Source organism: Pecten maximus, chromosome 1 (genome assembly GCF_902652985.1).
Source record: "Pecten maximus chromosome 1, xPecMax1.1, whole genome shotgun sequence".
NCBI classification, from domain to species: Eukaryota; Metazoa; Mollusca; class Bivalvia; order Pectinida; family Pectinidae; genus Pecten; species Pecten maximus.
Genome location: NC_047015.1, coordinates 8,979,625 through 8,992,122, shown reverse-complemented (window position 1 = coordinate 8,992,122; position 12,498 = coordinate 8,979,625). Strand labels below are relative to the sequence as shown.

Genomic DNA, 12,498 nt, shown 5'->3' with positions numbered 1-12,498 from the left:
AGATGTATACAACATATAACAGAGATCTGGGATGTTGTTACACATAAATATGTATCTAGTAATTACAGGCTAGAACAGGACAACTAGATGTATACAACATATAACAGAGATCTGGGATGTTGTTACACATAAATACGTATCTAGTAATTACAGGCTAGAACAGGACAACTAGATGTATACAACATATAACAGAGATCTGGGATGTTGTTACACATAAATACGTATCTAGTAATACAGGCTAGAACAGGACAGCTAGCTAGATGTATACAACATACAACAGAGATCTGGGATGTTGTTACACATAAATATGTATCTAGTAATTACAGGCCAGAACAGGACAGCTAGCTAGATGTAGTACAACATACAACAGAGATCTGGGATGTCATTAACACATATATATGAATTGCAATCTACCTGACATATTGTCTAGAGACATCTACCAAAGTATTCTTAGACTACAACTCCTATAGCTTTAATATTCTTGTTATCTGTCTAATAGACAAGAATTTGTTTTTATTATTGGAACTGAAATTATAAATTAATTTTGCATGATAAGATACTTGCTACTTCTAACTCACACAGCTAGGGAGATCAAGGTTGTCTTGAGCTGATTTGTTAGAGCTATAGGTCTCCTGTGATCAAGTTCCAGCAAAGGCATGTTTAAATTTACGTTTGTTACATTAATGTATTGTAATATGTTTTGAAAACTCATCAATATAAAACAAATCAGATTTGTTATTAAAATGTTTTTTTTCATACATGTATAATATTATTAGTACATGATATGTAGAATTTGAGAACATGGATATTGACCCTTGAGTATTGTCTATATCTTGTTAAACCTAACCTGTTGTATCTGACACCTGTTGTATCTGACACCTGTTGTATCTGACACGTTGGATATTGACCCTTGAGTATTGTCTATATCTTGTTAAACCTAACCTGTTGTATCTGACACCTGTTGTATCTGACACCTGTTGTATCTGACACCCTGTTTCAGATAAATCCCCTGTATTAGACATAGTTTGGTATTTATCCATGTGTATTATCTAGATCTGCTTGTCTGCATAACAAGATCAAGTTTGTTTGGGTACATCCGTGTATACAATAAATAGCTGATATTACCTACCTGTGTGTAAAACCTTAATCAGTTTAAAGACTTACAGGAGATTTCTCTGTGTTATGCCACATATGACATAATACTATAATAAGGTAGATCTATGACTTGTAAAGGGTCATGCCTGGCCGGGTGGCCATATCAGGTCGGTAGTGTTGGACTCTAGAGCACAGACTGAGACCTCTAATCCATGCTTATTACCAATAACTCCTGCTATCAGAAAGTTATTCAATTTCAGACGGCTGGAATTTGATTTTGTATTATACTCAATAATAAGAGAACAAAAGAATACTAAATGCAGTCAATCTGGACTTGGGTGTTATTTGTGTTGGTTGTGGTTGGACTCTCTAGTCTACTCTCTACTCTAGATGTGGACAAATGGGATATGGATCAAGGTAAATTTATTTCGCTATGTGTTTTTTTGCTTGAGAAGACACTTGAGCACCCGTGTGAGTTGAAGATTCCTGTCGTGGATCTGCTACTCACCACTAGGGGGGTAAATAGCTGTTTATTTTCTTTGTATTCTTCATCACTAGCAAGGCTCTTTGTAGGAACAAGTTTCACACACAAATCCTCCCGATTTGTATAGGCCACTTAACCTTGACAATGCCTTTTTCATGGTAATGTTAACATTAGGTCATTGATGTCTGTAGGATACCTGGGGTTTCAATTTAATTGGAGATGTGTTACTTTATTGTCAACAAGCTGAGAGTGGGGAGTTGTGGTGTGACAGCGAGATAGATCCACACACACGTTTGATTATACAAATGTATACATGTACCTCCATCAAAAACTGAACATTTTATATACATGTAAAAAAGTTTGGGGGGAGTAAACACCTTTGCAATAGGAATCTTTTACATTCCTTTTTAAGTGGTTGTGGTAAGGCTGTATTGTATAAATATTGTATACAGGGGATTCACACAAACTTGAATTAATTTATACTCATCGAGTAATAATGACATCAGGAAATTTGTGTGACAGTTATGCAGATTCAATTATACTTAATATAATTGAGAAGTATAATGCTAAAATTGTAGGTGTTACAGTGGGGGTCCAGTATTATACACAGTAGTGTTACAGTGGGGGTCCAGTATTATACACAGTAGTGTTACAGTGGGGGTCCAGTATTATACACAGTAGTGTTACAGTCAGGGTCCAGTATTATATACAGTAGTGTTACATTGGGGGTCCAGTATTATACACAGTAGTGTTACAGTCAGGGTCCAGTATTATACACAGTAGTGTTACAGTGGGGGCCCAGTATTATACACAGTAGTGTTACAGTGGGGTCCAGTATTATACACAGTAGTGTTACAGTCAGGGTCCAGTATTATACACAGTAGTGTTACAGTGGGGGTCCAGTATTATACACAGTAGTGTTACAGTGGGGGTCCAGTATTATACACAGTAGTGTTACAGTGGGGGTCCAGTATTATACACAGTAGTTTTACAGTCAGGGTCCAGTATTATACACAGTAGTTTTACAGTGGGGGTCCAGTATTATACACAGTAGTGTTACAGTGGGGGTCCAGTATTATACACAGTAGTGTTACAGTGGGGGTCCAGTATTATACACAGTAGTACGTGTTACAGTGGGGGTCCAGTATTATACACAGTAGTGTTACAGTGGGGGTCCAGTATTATACACAGTAGTGTTACAGTGAGGGTCCAGTATTATACACAGTAGTACGTGTTACAGTGGGGGTCCAGTATTATACATAGTAGTGTTACAGTCGGGGTCCAGTATTATACACAGTAGTGTTACAGTGGGGGTCCAGTATTATACACAGTAGTGTTACAGTGGGGGTCCAGTATTATACACAGTAGTGTTACAGTGGGGGTCCAGTATTATACACAGTAGTGTTACAGTCAGGGTCCAGTATTATACACAGTAGTGTTACAGTCAGGGTCCAGTATTATACACAGTAGTGTTACAGTCAGGGTCCAGTATTATACACAGTAGTGTTACAGTGGGGGTCCAGTATTATACACAGTAGTGTTACAGTGGGGGTCCAGTATTATACACAGTAGCGTTACAGTGGGGGTCCAGTATTTTACACAGTAGTGTTACAGTCAGGGTCCAGTATTATACACAGTAGTGTTACAGTGGGGGTCCAGTATTATACACAGTAGTGTTACAGTCAGGGTCCAGTATTATACACAGTAGTGTTACAGTGAGGGTCCAGTATTATACACAGTAGTGTTACAGTCAGGGTCAAGTATTATACACAGTAGTGTTACAGTGGGGGTCCAGTATTATACACAGTAGTGTTACAGTCAGGGTCCAGTATTATACACAGTAGTGTTACAGTCAGGGTCCAGTATTATACACAGTATTGTTACAGTCAGGGTCCAGTATTATACACAGTAGCGTTACAGTGGGGGTCCAGTATTATACACAGTAGTGTTACAGTGGGGGTCCAGTATTATACACAGTAGTGTTACAGTCAGGGTCCAGTATTATACACAGTAGTGTTACAGTGGGGGTCCTGTATTATACACAGTAGTGTTACAGTCAGGGTCCAGTATTATACACAGTAGTGTTACAGTCAGGGTCCAGTATTATACACAGTAGTGTTACAGTCGGGGTCCAGTATTATATACAGTAGTGTTACAGTGGGGGTCCAGTATTATACACAGTAGTGTTACAGTGGGGGTCCAGTATTATACACAGTAGTGTTTCAGTCAGGGTCCAGTATTATACACAGTAGTGTTACAGTGGGGGTCCAGTATTATACACAGTAGTGTTACAGTGGGGGTCCAGTATTATACACAGTAGTGTTACAGTGGGGGTCCAGTATTATACACAGTAGTGTTACAGTGGGGGTCCAGTATTATACACAGTAGTGTTACAGTCAGGGGTCCAGTATTATACACAGTAGTGTTACAGTCAGCGTCCAGTATTATACACAGTAGTGTTACAGTCAGGGTCCAGTATTATACACAGTAGTGTTACAGTCAGGGTCCAGTATTATACACAGTAGTGTTACATGCAGTGGGGGTCCAGTATTATACACAGTAGTGTTACAGTGGGGGTCCAGTATTATACACAGTAGTGTTACAGTGGGGGTCCAGTATTATACACAGTAGTGTTACAGTCGGGGTCCAGTATTATACACAGTTATATTTCAATATTGTTACTTTTGGGGGGATCAATACCTTCTCAACTCTCAGCTATGTATTGATACAGGAAGTACAATACATCATATCTAATCATATACACAGATCATTGTGGGATTTCATTATCATTCTTGTATACATTGTAAGTTCTGGCAATACATAATATAACACTAGCTAAGTCGAGACCAGAACAGAAAAGGTCGGGTCCTGACTAACAGAACAGGTATCTTACACACCCCACTGGTATAATACTGCCATATTAAATTACAAATATTAAAATCAGCTAATACAACAATTCAAGCAGAACAAGATCAACTCAACAGAAAACTACAACAAATTTGTCAACAATACACCAGATTGGATGTCTATATCTTGATTGTGTCCCAGTTACACTTCAACTATTCACAGCTCTAATGTATTTATTGGTCTAGGCTCCAAAGGTTAGCTATATACATAAATACATATACAAATGTATATGACATTCCCTATGGTCAGTTATAAATATAAGAGGCCCAGAGGGCCTGTATCGCTCACCTGTTTTATTTGAGCAAACATCAAAACAATGCTTATGTTCCATTTGCCAACAGTTTTATTTGTTGATGTATGATTATGTTGTGGGGATCTCAACTGCTTCAAAGATATAACCCAGAAACAAAGTCAAGATTCATCATGATTGTATTTAAAGAAAATATAAGTCCCTTGGGGTTTTCAGGATTGTGTTCATCTCTTGATGCCCAGCAAGGCTATATATGGTTATGGGGTGAGGATCTGAATGGTTTCAAAGATAAAACAAAAGAAATAAGTCTTCAGGGTGAGGAAAGACCCCTGCCCCTAGGAAGTGGGGTGGATGTCAGCCCCATTATTTGTATAAATTTGAATCACAGACTCCTGGGGATGTTACCACTGAAATATCAATGTCATGCATTGCTCATTTCCATAGACTTTTTTGTGTATCATTAATAGTGACCCCTCTACACAGGTTTATGGTGTATCATTGATAGTGGTCTCACTACACAGGTTATTGTTTATCATAAATAGTGGTCTCACTACACATGTTATTGTTTATCATAAATAGTGGTCTCACTACACAGGTTATTGTTTATCATAAATAGTGGTCTCACTACACATGTTATTGTTTATCATAAATAGTGGTCTCACTACACAGGTTATTTTTATCATAAATAGTGGTCTCACTACACAGGTTATTGTTTATCATAAATAGTGGTCTCTCTACACAGGTTATTGTGTATCATAAATAGTGGTCTCACTACACAGGTTATTGTTTATCATAAATAGTTGTCTCACTACACAGGTTATTTTTGTCATAAATAGTGGCCTCTCTACACAGGTTAATTGTTTATCATTATAATAGTGACTTATACAGGTTTATTGTGATAATTAATTGTGGACTCCATACACAGCTTTATTGTGTATCATTAATATGGACCTCTCTACACAGGTTTTTTAAATCATTAAAAGAAATCTATTTAATTATATCATGATAAAAAACATAAATGTTCTTATCCCAAAATCCATCAATATAATCATGAGCAGGAGATTAATAATATGAAAATAATAATCAGCGTAGAAAACCATGTAAAATTCTTAGTTTATAGCAGGTGGCCATGGTCTGGCAAGATTTCTTTTGAACTTGTTCAATGCCAAACACTGGTATATAAAGCAAATGTGTGTTTTTGTGTTGAGTTTTTCCTGTGTTTGTTTGATAATATCTGATTTTATAGTGAAAAAAAGACAGTAGTCAAGGGAGATAACAGGACTTTTCAAACTTTTTAGAAATTTGAAAAGATGTGCCATAGAAAATGCTGTGAGGAACGCAATGACAAACACCTGGTCTTTTGTATACAGACTAATGTCTTGTCCAAATATTTCCAAACACATCTGTGTAATAAAAAGGTTTACTTCTGAGTTATGTGTATTTCTTTTCCATTGATTAATTGATAGTTAAAGGAGCTAAATAGAAGTGTATTCTTTGGATTACAAAAGATTTCCCTTTTATATACAAATTGACACTATACCGTATACACAACACTGTTTACAGTACACACTACAACAATGGACGATGAACATTTTAAACATGGAATCTGTTGCCAGAGCTGTAGATTGGCCACATTTGTAAGGCCAGCTTACATTCATAACCACTAAACAATATCCTTCAATTACTTTATCCTCATTACAAAGGGTCAATCTACCAGTTATACCGTATCACCTCAAGGTAACATTACTGCTAACCTTCAGTTATACTGTATCACCTCCAGGTAACACTACTGCTAACCTTCAGTTATACTGTATCACCTCCAGGTAACACTACATACTGTATCACCTCCAGGTAACACTACAACTACCCACAGTTATACTGTATCACCTCCAGGTAACACTACAACTACCCACAGTTATACTGTATCACCTCCAGGTAACACTACAACTACCCACAGTTATACTGTATCACCTCCAGGTAACACTACAACTATCCACAGTTATACTGTATCACCTCCAGGTAACACTACAACTACCCACAGTTATACTGTATCACCTCCAGGTAACACTACAACTACCCACAGTTATACTGTATCACCTCCAGGTAACACTACAACTACCCACACCATATGTCGGTAACAGGATAGATATCCCGAACACACCATGTGTGGGTAATAAAGATAGATATCCCCATCACACCATATGTCGGTAACAGGGTAGATATCCCCAACACACCATGTGTTGGTAACAGGGTAGATATCCCCAACACACCATGTGTGGGTAACAGGATAGATATCCCCAACACACCATGTGTGGGTAACAGGGTAGATATCCCCAACACACCATGTGTGGGTAACAGGGCAGATATCCCCAACACACCATGTGTGGGTAACAGGGTTGATATCCCCAACACACCATGTGTTGGTAACAGGATAGATATCCCCAACACACCATGTGTGGGAGACTGGTGGAATGCATTGCCCTGTAAGCAATATTCAGATATGACAATCACAGATGATATGGTATCAACATGCAAACAGGTACTTGTCCTTGTGAATGCTGAGGATGATGGAGTAAATGAAGACAAAGTTGGGGACTGCTGACTTACTTACACAAGGAATACTGTTTAGCTGTTTGACACTAAGTTAGGTATATTGTATCTGATACACTGTGATACTACTAGGTGAATGATGAGTCAGATGACAGGTTATACTGTCCTAATACAGTATTAAGGGGCATAATTAGCTTCAGAGCTGATAGGGTTAATAGGTTGGAGGGATTCTGAAGGATTTAGTGATGAGTGAGCGTCACCCTACAGTAAAGGGCCGTCTGGATTGGTGATGATTGTTGTGGTATTGACTGGGTGGGACTGCTGGAAGGACAGGTGATAGGGAAAGTAAACAATTAATAGTGAACACTGTAGCATCGTTAGAATGTGACTTTAGTGTTGAGTGGGTCAGCGATGTCTGGACTGATATGGCAGTCAGGTAGGAATGTCACTCACATGGCGGAACTTTCTTATCTTCATACTCAATTTAATTAATTAAATTCCTTTGCAAACTTTGTAAAAAAAAGAAGAAGATAACATTATTTAGCTGAATGTTTTGAATTTGTTTCAACCATATTTTATACGCAGAGCATGCAATTTATACATAACATCGATCGCCTGTATATGTCAGCCAGTCTCATGTGGTCAGTGTTTACCTGTTTATGTCAGCCGTCCTCATGTGGTCAGTGTTTACCTGTTTATGTCAGCCGTCCTCATGTGGTCAGTGTTTACCTGTTTATGTCAGCCGTTCTCATGTGGTCAGTGTTTACCTGTATATGTCAGCCGTCCTCATGTGGTCAGTATTTACCTGTTTATGTCAGCCATCCTCATATGGTCAGTGTTTACCTGTTTATGTCAGCCGTCCTCATGTGGTCAGTGTTTACCTGTTTATGTCAGCCGTCCTCATGTGGTCAGTGTTTACCTGTTTATGTCAGCCGTCCTCATGTGGTCAGTGTTTACCTGTTTATGTCAGCCGTCCTCATGCGGTCAGTATTTACCTGTTTATGTCAGCCGTCCTCATGTGGTCAGTGTTTACCTGTTTATGTCAGCCGTCCTTTTGTGGTCAGTGTTTACCTGTTTATGTCAGCCGTTCTCATGTGGTCAGTGTTTACCTGTTTATGTCAGCCGTCCTCATGTGGTCAGTGTTTACCTGTTTATGTCAGACGTCCTCATGTGGTCAGTGTTTACCTGTTTATGTCAGCCGTTCTCATGTGGTCAGTGTTTACCTGTTTATGTCAGCCGTTCTCATGTGGTCAGTGTTTACCTGTTTATGTCAGCCATTCTCATGTGGTCAGTGTTTTACCTGTTTATGTCAGCCGTCCTCATGTGGTCCTAGTAAAGTAACAAACAAGTCAAGGTTACATCAGTCTTTTGATTTACCATCCCACCAGGATTTTCGGAAACCTACAAAAAGGACTTGTTTGTTGTTTAAAGATACTTTTGAAACAAAATTTTCATTAACTAATCTGTTATAATTGAATATTTCGAATTTCAGGGAAATGACTCAAAATTTGATAGAACCTGTGTGTACTGGTGATGCCTGGTCTATGTGATGACAATACAGGCTATAATTAAATCTCTCAGCTGTGAATCCATATTTTACTACTGCGGTAATTTTCAGACATTTGATCAGTAATGTGTTGTGTAGGAGCCCCTGAAGATATCCTTCAAATATTCTTACAAAAATACAGAATTATATTAAACAGTTTATTGGCTGTGGTCTTTGTCCTTTGGTCATGACCAGCAGATGTAAAATGGAAAGATCAGGGAGACTAGAGAGATTAATGGCTGTATGCGAGTACCTTACACAGTTATTACACATTCAATATAATTAAGTAATGTGTTATATTTCTCTCTGGGACCAGGGATGTTAGTGTAAAGACCATCAACATTTAGGTTTTTACAAAGATGGATGTATCTCTAAAACCAGAGCAATACCAGAAATACTATGGTGTGTTATAGTGTACTGTACATTGTGTGACAGTGTATGACGGTGTGTGACGGTATGTGACGGTATATGACAATATGTGACAGTGTGTGACATTGTGTGACAGTGTGTGACATTGTATGACAGTGAGTGACAGTGTGTGACAGTGTGTGACCTTGTGTGACAGTGTGGGACAGTGTGTGACATTGTGTGACGGTATGTGACAGTGCGTGACATTGTGTGACATTGTGTGACCTTGTGTGACAGTGTGGGACAGTGTGTGACACTGTGTGACATTGTGTGACATTGTGTGACAGTGTGTGACATTGTGTGACAGTGTGTGACAGTGTATGACAGTGTGTGACAGTGTGTGACCTTGTGGGACAGTGTGTGACAGTGTGTGACAGTGTGTGACATTGTGTGACAGTGTGTGACAGTGTGGGACAGTGTGTGACAGTGTGTGACAGTGTGGGACATTGTGGATTAACAGTCTATTAGGACTTTATCATACTCTGCATGTATTATGTACATTATGTGGCATTGTGTGACATTTTGGATTTACATTGCTGTATAGAACTTTGTTTTGTATGTTACACATGTTTATGTCATATACTGACAGCATCCAATGTCTATCAATCTAACTATTAGCTTATTCTAAAAAAACAACTCAGCAGACTGAGATTGAGATGATACCTGGTTGCTGGTCTTTTTGACATTGTTGATTAGAAATGCTGTTTGAGACAAATTGCATTGATTAGCCATCCCCAGATTTGATATCACATACAAATTAGGCCCTGTACTGACCTCGGATTAGTATATTTTCTATTTCCTTTTCTTTACAGAGCAAAAATATGGTGTTGACATGAGTGTGTATTCTCAAGTTGAGGATCTTACTCATTTAGTGGGACCACTTACAGAGGACAGTATTCTTAGGTGTTTACAAGCACGGTTCTACTCTCAACACTACCAGGTACGTCAACATCATATACCACAAAACAGGTACGTCACCATCATATACCACACAACAGGTATGTCACCATCCTACACAACACAACAGGTACGTCACCATCCTACACAACACAACAAGTACGTCAACATCCTACGCAACACCAACAGGTACATCACCATCCTACACAACACAACAAGGTACATCACCATCCTACACAACACAACAGGTACATCACCATCCTACACAACACCAACAGGTACATCACCATCCTACACAACACCAACAGGTACGTCAACATCCTACACAACACAACAGGTACGTCAACATCCTACACAACACCAACAGGTACATCACCATCCTACACAACACAACAGGTATGTCACCATCCTACACACTACTACAGGTACATCACCATCCTACACAACACCAACAGGTACATCACCATCCTACACAACACAACAGGTACGTCACCATCCTACACAACACAACAGGTACGTCACCATCCTACACAACACCAACAGGTACATCACCATCCTACACAACACCAACAGGTATGTCCTCATCCTACACAACACCAACAGGTATGTCCTCATCCTACACAACACAACAAGGTACATCACCATCCTACACAACACTAACAGGTACGTCCTCATCCTATACAACACCAACAGGTACATCACCATCCTACACAACACAACAGGTATGTCACCATCCTACACAACACCAACAGGTACATCACCATCCTACACAACACAACAAGGAACATCACCATCCTACACAACACAAACAGGTACGTCACCATCCTACACAACACAACAGGTACATCACCATCCTACACAACACAACAGGTACATCACCATCCTACACAACACCAACAGGTATGTCCTCATCCTACACAACACCAACAGGTATGTCCTCATCCTACACAACACAACAAGGTACATCACCATCCTACACAACACCAACAGGTACATCACCATCCTACACAACACAACAAGGAACATCACCATCCTACACAACACAAACAGGTACGTCACCATCATACACAACACAACACAACAGGAACGTCACCATCCTACACAACACAACAGGTACATCACCATCCTACACAACACCAACAGGTATGTCCTCATCCTACACAACACCAACAGGTATGTCACCATCCTACACAACACCAACAGGTATGTCCTCATCCTACACAACACTAACAGGTACATCACCATCCTACACAACACCAACAGGTACGTCCTCATCCTACACAACACAACAGGTACATCACCATCCTACATAACACCGACAGGTACATCACCATCCTACACAACACCAACAGGTACGTCCTCATCCTACACAACACAACAGGTACATCACCATCCTACACAACACCGACAGGTACATCACCATCCTACATAACACCAACAGGTATGTCACCATCCTACACAACACCAACAGGTATGTCCTCATCCTACACAACACTAACAGGTACATCACCATCCTACACAACACCAAAAGGTACATCACCATCCTACACACTACTACAGGTACATCACCATCCTACACAACACCAACAGGTACATCACCATCCTACACAACACCAACAGGTACATCACCATCCTACACAACACAACAGGTACGTCAACATCCTACACAACACCAACAGGTACATCACCATCCTACACAACACCAACAGGTATGTCACCATCCTACACACTACTACAGGTACATCACCATCCTACACAACACCAACAGGTACGTCACCATCCTACACAACAACAACAGGTACGTCACCATCCTACACAACACCAACAGGTACGTCACCATCCTACACAACACAACAGGTATGTCCTCATCCTACACAACACAACGGGTATGTCCTCATCCTACACAACACCAACAGGTACGTCACCATCCTACACAACAACAACAGGTATGTCACCATCCTACACAACACAACAGGTATGTCACCATCCTACACAACACAACAAGGTATGTAACCATCCTACACAACACAACAAGGTACATCACCATCCTACACAACACTAACAGGTATGTCACCATCCTACACAACACCAACAGGTACGTCACCATCCTACACAACACCAACAGGTATGTCACCATCCTACACAACACCAACAGGTACATAACCATCCTACACAACACTAACAAGTACATCACCATCCTACACAACACCGACAGGTACATCACCATCCTACACAACACCGACAGGTACATCACCATCCTACACAACACCAACAGGTATGTCACCATCCTACACACTACTACAGGTACATCACCATCCTACACAACACCAACAGGTACGTCACCATCCTACACAACAACAA

General features: G+C 39.8%; 1 protein-coding gene across 4 annotated transcripts in view; it reads left to right on the top strand.

Moving 5' to 3' along the window:
- LOC117324115 (unconventional myosin-VIIa-like) overlaps positions 1-12,498 on the top strand; it is an 80,507-nt gene that overhangs the window by 27,938 nt on the left and 40,071 nt on the right. For 2 of the 4 annotated variants that reach the window (XM_033879782.1, XM_033879796.1), the window contains one exon: positions 10,053-10,180. In XM_033879782.1, coding sequence (XP_033735673.1) covers positions 10,053-10,180 — 128 coding nt within the window. Of the gene's footprint in view, positions 1-1,440; positions 1,513-7,599; positions 7,723-10,052; positions 10,181-12,498 lie in introns of those variants that run through there. The other 2 variants (XM_033879804.1, XM_033879789.1) reach the window with 2 other exon arrangements.